Here is a 6986-nt window from a genome sequence, read left to right as displayed (position 1 = left end):
GTCATTGTGCTGCTAAACACATAAGCTGAGTGGAGTGGAGTACCGCTCCAAGATGGCCGCCCTAAATCTCGTCAGCGACAATAGGAGAGAGCGGTGCATGAGGGTCTATCCTTATGTTATGTCTATGGTCATTACTGCATGAAACATGCATGGTGGACGCTGAGCCCTGATTGGACGGCTTCTCTTGTGTTTTGGTGCTGAAAGAAAATTTAAAGGGATAAAAACCATTTTTTCATTTTTTAGTTCCCAGCAGACGAAACAAACATGGCGGCAGCAGGAACCAAAGAAGCTCTAAGTGAACCGATGTTCAGAAGAACTGAGGTTCCATTGATCCAAACAGGAACTGTTCAGTTTGTTTCTCCTGGTTTCCAGTTTAAAGGCACTTTTCGCAGCGCTGCGGCGAAAACCGCTTCAGAAAGAATCCTCTGCTGTGAGGACCAGTCGCTCACGGAGTGGATTTGGGAAAAAACAACCAGAAAACATGGAAGATCCAAACCTGAAGGCACATTTGGGCCCTGGAGAACCGTCACAGTCATTCTGGTCGCATTTCCTCCTGCAGGCTGCAGGGGGGGGGATCATGGGCGGGATGAGAAACCCTAAACCTTCTAGTGTTTATGTGGCTGAGGGCGGGGCTTAGGCGTGGCGGTGGGCGTGGCCTAGTCATGAGTGAGGGCGGGGCCTAGGCGTGAGTGAGGGCGGGGCCTAGGCGTGGCTGTGGCTGAGGGCGGAGTCGCTGCTCAGGTCATTCCTGATTACCTCGTTGACTGGAAGGAGAACAGAGACGCAGTTAAACTTTCAAGTTCAATAAAAACTAAAAGTCAGGGTGCTGTGATGGCGCAGGGGTTAAGCACAACCCATGTATTGAGGCCTTGGTCCTCATTCCAATGGTCACAGGTTCAATTCCCGGCCTTGTGATATTTGCTGCATGTCTTCCCTCTTTCCTGTCAAACTACTTTTAAATAAAGGCCACTAGAGCCAACAAAACCTTTAAAACTAATTTTCTCACAAACGAACATCTAAGAACTGTTTAATCTTTTCAAAATTATTTTCAAAATTTAATTTTTTTTTTAATTTTTATATTAAAATTTCTTTAACCTGTTGTTCACAGGTTGTCATTCACAATGACAGGGGTGTCAAACTCCAGTCCTCAAGGGCCGCTGTCCTGCAGTGTTTAGATGTGCCACAGGTAAAAAAACAGTGGAATGAAATGGCTTAATTACCTCCTCCCTGTGTAGATCGGTTCTCCTGAGCCTTGCTAATGACCTAATTATTCTTTTCAGGTGTGGTGCAGCAGAGGCACATCTAAAAGTTGCAGGACAGAGGCCCTTGAGGACTGGAGTTTGACACCCCTGTCACGAGAGGACCCAAATTTGGGTCCTCTCGTGAATGACAGGTTAATAAGGTTTGCTTTTCATATTTGACTATTTAATTTTATTATGTATGTTTTATTCCCAATGTTCAGCAGAGAAAATCATTTGCTGAAGTTTGTTGCTGGGCAGATCAGACGCTTCGGGTCGGACCAGAACCTGCAGAACTCCTCTGGGATTAACCAATCAGCTTGTTTATCTCGTTAAGGATGTGCGGGATCGGGGATCCGCCTCCTGGAGGCCGGGAATTCTGGTCCAGGGAACCGTTCCCTAATGGCGTGGCGAAGGATCAATCCAGAACCGGACCGGCGGCTCGTTAATCTGGAGATTTTAACTTTCTGCTAAATAAGAACTAAATGAGTTCAGAGTTCATGTTAGGGAATTATTATTATTAATATTATTATTATATCTGTTTCCCAAAGAAAAGACGCGTCAGGATCTAAAACATGTTTTGTCGCTTCATCCTCTGGAGGTCGGACTGACGATCTGGACTGAGACGAGCCGCCGCTCGCTCCTCTGATGGCGGCTGGTTGGCGTTTCTTCTTGGACCGTTCCCCTGCCCCCAGCGCCGCCGTGCTGAGGTCATCGGTCTGACGGGACGCAACAGGAAGCAGCTGCAACGTGTGCAGCTGCCAGTGGGTCAGAGAGCTGCAGGAGCTCCTCTTCCTCAGCATGATGAAGGCTCTCCAGAGTTTCTGCTCCGTCGGGTTCTAGCAGCTGGTTCCTCTGGTTGACCCGCAGCTCGCTTCGTGAATGAATCACGAATGAAGCGGCAGAAAGGTCAAAGGTCGAGCTTTTCCTTTCTGCAGCTCCATTTCTACCCGACGGCAGCAGAAACATTTAAGAAACGTTTTAAATCCAGAAACAGATTTTAATGTTTGATGAAACTCTTGCTTGATTTCCTGAATCAAAACTTTTGACCTCTGACCCCTGAAAACAGAAGCTTCCTCTCACCATCATCCAGGTACATCTGGTCCAGCTCCTGCGGCTCTTCCTTGATGCTGACCCGCCCTGCAGGTTCAGGGGCCTCCGGGGGGCCCGCAGGCTGGGCCGGGCTCTGGGGGAACGGGGTCGGGGAGTCTGCAGGCGAGGGGGGGCGGCGGGGGGCTTCCTGGATGATGGAGGCGTGGGGGGGGGGCCTGGAGAACGGAGACAGATCCTGGAGTTTGGGGCTGGAGGCGGGCGAGCGGCCGTAGGCCCCGCCCACAACGCACGGCCTGAGGTCGGAGGTCACCGGGGTGGCGACCTGGGGGCCATAACACGGCTTTGGGTGCAGCGACGCATGCTGACTGCACAGCAGGGCGGCGCTGTAGTCGTCATGCGGCTCTGTCTTTATCGTCGGAACTGAAAGGAGAAGAAGAACTGGATCAGAACCGAGACGCTCCGATCTCGGTTTGAGTCGGAACGCCTTCTGGAAACGGAAAAATCTGGAAACACTTTGCAACACAGCCACAGAGGCAGCTCTGACCCGGGGCTGTGAGCAGGAAGTGAGCAGGAAGTGAGCAGGAAGTGAGCGAGCTTCTGTAGGAAACAGTCGGCAAACAGAAGCAGAAGTGAAAATGGTTTCTTTATGTCTCAAAATAAATCTGCTTTGGAGTTTTAACACCTGCAGCCGCACAGAGAAACTTTTCCACTTGTTTCCTGAAGAGCTGCAGCTTCTGGTCATTCCAGCGTTTCCTCTAGTTGCTGCCGTTTCTCTGGACAATGTTCCGCTTTCACAGCGGGGAGCTGCAGCGCCCCCTGTGGGGCGGGACCGGGCGCTGCAGCCCTGCTGCAGCTTTGAACAGCCCACTGCATTTCTCTCCAAGGCTGCGGGGCGATCCGCGGTGGGTCAGGGTTTATTTTTAGCGGGCAGGAAGCGGGCCGCTCCCAGCCTGCTGCACGAAGCTGCAGGTACGGAAAAGAACAGATTTTATGATTTCTGTTTTACAATGGACGAATAAAAGTGTTGCTTTGTTCCTCCCAGGCTGACCGCCGCGGCGCGGGGGACAAAATGTTTCCAATTAGTCTGAGACGGACGATCAGGAAACCAGAAGGAGCCGAGAAGCGGAGAGGAACGACAGAATAACGAGCGTTTGTTTCCGCCAGGCATCGTCATGGAAACGGCTGAAAGGAAGAAAACTAAAACCTGGAGCAAAAACATGAATCTGTCTGCTATATGAAAATTAAAGAGGAAATGTTCAGGTTTCTGCCTGTGGGGGGCGCAATAAGACATGGGTGGAAACCAGTTCAGTGCCATCAGTCTTGGCTGCAGCACCAGTTTAACCAGTTTAACCCTATTTCAAAGAAGCCGAGAGCAGATGAGGACCCAAAGCCAGGTGGTGGAAGCATTATGCTGTGGGCTTCCTCCCCCAGTAGTAGGAGGAATAGTAAAGACAACAGATAACAATAAATTCACACATCCGGCTCTAATCCCAGTGTTTCTCGGGGGCTCACCGTTGGTGGGAACGTAGGAGAAGCGCTGCAGCTGACTTCGCTTCCTCTTGCCGTTGCAGACGTAGAAGTTGACGTGAACGGGGGCGCAGAGGCGCTGCGTCCGGTACGGCGGGATTTCAACCAGCAGTGAGTTCTGCAGCACAAAGCATTTCCTGTTCCTGTCAGAAAAACTCGACTTCCAACAACCCAAATGTCTCAGTAATCTGAGGAAAACGCCTCATCCATCGGCCGATCGGTCCGATTAGTGAAACTGGACCGATGCGACGCAGCAAAGCATCATGGGTCGTTTCATTAAGGTGTTGAAAGATCAGAGAAATATTAATATCAGTGAATATTGATTATCAGCCGAAACAGCAATAACTGTATTGGTTAAATTCATCAGATGAATTATCTGGATTTCTAACCAATCAGCAGTTAGAGTTGCTGGTCAAACTGGGACCAGTCCAGCAGCCTGGAAACTGGCCAGCTGACCTCTGACCTGCCTTTTATAATAATGATTTATTTATTTATTAAGAATCCAAACAAACACATGAAAACTTGTTGCTTCTCTAAACCGCAGAGTCTGGACCAAATTAGCAGTTAACCTTTATTTGTCCTGGATTACGATATCACCAGGTGACCTTTGACCCCATCCAATCACTGAACAGATGCTGACAACAAATCAATGTGTGGATGAGACAAAAGTTTATGAAGTTATTAAAGAGGAACAATCAAGAGTTATAGATCTAGAGTTATAGATCTAGACCCGTGTTTCTCCACCCTGGTCCTCAGCCCCCCTGCTCTGCATGTTCTAGATGAGCCTCTGTTCCAGAACAGCTGATCAAATGACTGCAGGACCATCAGGAGCTGCAGATCCTGTTAATCACCCAGAGATACAATCCAGGTGGCAGAAGGGAAACACCTGAAACATGGAGGACAGGAGGCCTGAGGACCAGGATGGAGAAACACTGGAGTAGAGTAAACACACAGTTATTCCAGCCAATAACCATCTGAACTTTGACCTGAACCTCCAGAGCCACATAAATCCATAAATCGGTTCCAAAGTCGGCCTTCTACCAGCTAAACAACATTTCCAGGACCAGAGGACTAATGGCAGACCTCTCAGGTTCTGGTTCTGCTCTGCATCCAGAACCAAACATGGAGAAGCAGCATTCAGCTTCTATGCAACACAAATCTGGAACAAACTTCCAGAAAACTGGAGAACAGCTGAAACACTGAGTGCCTTTTACTCAGCTGTTAGAGCAGAACATTTCTCTTCCTGTTCCTCTGATCTTCAGGTTTTCTGCTTGTTTTCTTTTGTTTCTAATCGTGTAAAAGCGGCGAGCTGCTGATAAACGAGCCCGTTTCTGAATGCAGAGCTGCTAACTGAAACAACAGAACTGAAAATGTGACGGACACGCAGATCTGTGTCCAACAGGAAGTGACTTGATGGGTTAGGGTTTCGCTGTCCAGTGAGCGTGAAGAACCCTTAGTTTGGTTTATTTTACAGATGATATGAAAAGTTCTTACCGGCCTCAGCGCGTCTCTCTCCACCGTGGCCTCGCTCTCCCAGACATGGTGGCCGTCTGCATGAGACAACATGGCGGATCAGAAAACCGTAACATCACAGGCGGATACATCGGGTCGTTCCTCAGAGCCCTGCGCCGCAGCCAGAACCCCGGCAGCTGCCTGGCCCGTTGACAGACCCAACCGGAACCTGATTGGCCAATCAGTTTTTCCCGCGGCGCCGCAGCAACCGAGACTCCCTGCTGCGTTTTATTCGAGGTGATCCGAGGCGACTGGCCAATCAGGCGTCAGTAAAACTTTATAGCCGGGTGAGCTGAGTGAAGCTGTCTGAGTGGTGAGCGCTCCGTTTGTCCAGGTTTGATATATTAAAAATACATTTTTTAAGGTCATCCAGAGGTCACCATCCCCCATCTTGCTCCAAAACAAACCAAAAGCGGGCTCCTTCGTTAGTGCAGGTTTGTGCCGTTAAAACTGTTTTCAAGTTGGATGTTGGAGCGAGCGGCGTTTAGCTCAAGGGTGATCCGATTTATGAGCGCCGACTTGGGCCAGCCGTTCTCCACGGCTCCCTCCTCCAGCGGACCGTCAACACATTTCCGCACCAAACACTAAGAAACAAATGTGAATAGAAATGTGGCCTTGTGACCAACTGACACAAGATTCATGCTGTTACAATAGATGCACTGTTCTCTAGAGAATTTTTAAGTCATACTCAATATTTTTAATAATTGTAATATTAAAAAGTATAATATTTTTTCTTCAATAGCTTCCAAGTCATGTGCCCTATTGACTCAATCAGTGTGAAACTGTTCTAGACAGGTGAGATGAGGTACACTCATTTTTATTGCATTATTTTATTATTGTAGCATTTTTTTTGGTCGAAATTTAGTATCTTTCTTTTATAGCTTCTGGCTCATGTGACCCATTTACACTGAATCAGTGTGAAATCTTAACACGTTTTGTCATGCGTTAAGATTTTATGGTGTTAAAAGAAAAAGCCGTGAACATTTTCATCAGACTGTAAAACATTGGACTCATATAACTCAAAAAGGGAGTAAAAACTGTAATTTATTGCACTTCATCTGTGAAATGAAACCCACCGTTTTAGGGTTGACATGGTTAAGAAACGTGATAATGTGACGAATATCTTTAAAAGTTTGCGGTTATATTTCAGTCCGTTTTTCATCAATATGCGAGAGTTTAGAGCAGGGGTCCCCAAACTACGGCCCGCGGGCCGGATCCGGCCCGCCACGTCATTTGGTCCGGCCCCCTGAACAATGCCGGATCTGGCCCGCCTCCTCATACCAGAAAGCATTCAGTGTTTTTTTTTCATACATTGTATTTTCTGGTTTATATGTGGATTTTTCTTCAACCACCAGGGGCGCTCTTGAGCAGATGTGAAACTAACTTTCCCTCAATGGAATATATACCAGTCAGTCCCAGTCACCGTTTCACTCACGGATTTTTCCATTTGCATTCTGGGTAAAAATCTATCTAAAAGCGCGAATGTGTCGTCGCCGCCCACCCCCCGCTCGACAGTTTCAAAGACAGAACAGCTAAGGTTTCTGTCTCCAAAAACTAAGACCGGCCCCCGACCAGAGAAAGGAACAGCTATGTGGCCCTCGCAGGAAAAAGTTTGGGGACCCCTGCTGTAAATAAAGGCACTGGAAGTTCAAGACT

The 6986-nt window shown here is 48.3% G+C and overlaps 1 protein-coding gene and 1 long non-coding RNA gene across 3 annotated transcripts in view; one reads left to right on the top strand and one right to left on the bottom strand.

Moving 5' to 3' along the window:
- Positions 1-230: 230 nt before the first annotated feature.
- LOC103130011 (nuclear factor of activated T-cells, cytoplasmic 1-like) overlaps positions 231-6986 on the bottom strand; it is a 22756-nt gene continuing 16000 nt past the window's right edge. The window contains exons 7-10 of one of the 2 annotated variants that reach the window (XM_007541282.2): positions 5313-5368; positions 3804-3936; positions 2322-2711; positions 231-764 (exon numbers count right to left, since the gene is read on the bottom strand). In XM_007541282.2, the coding sequence (XP_007541344.1) occupies positions 703-764; positions 2322-2711; positions 3804-3936; positions 5313-5368 (641 nt within the window). In that variant the 3' untranslated portion in view covers positions 231-702. Of the gene's footprint in view, positions 765-1359; positions 1527-2295; positions 2712-3803; positions 3937-5312; positions 5369-6986 lie in introns of those variants that run through there. The other variant, XM_016665600.1, reaches the window with a different exon arrangement.
- The window catches only part of LOC107834372 (uncharacterized), a 10070-nt gene continuing 7013 nt past the window's right edge, over positions 3930-6986 (top strand). Inside the window, exon 1 of the long non-coding RNA XR_001660169.1 lies at positions 3930-4486. This is a non-coding gene — a long non-coding RNA (uncharacterized LOC107834372). The remainder of the gene's footprint in view (positions 4487-6986) is intronic.

Source organism: Poecilia formosa, unplaced genomic scaffold (genome assembly GCF_000485575.1).
Source record: "Poecilia formosa unplaced genomic scaffold, Poecilia_formosa-5.1.2 Scaffold598, whole genome shotgun sequence".
NCBI lineage: Eukaryota > Metazoa > Chordata > Actinopteri > Cyprinodontiformes > Poeciliidae > Poecilia > Poecilia formosa.
Note: the sequence above shows the minus strand (reverse complement) of the source record. Positions and strands in the feature narration are given on the sequence as shown.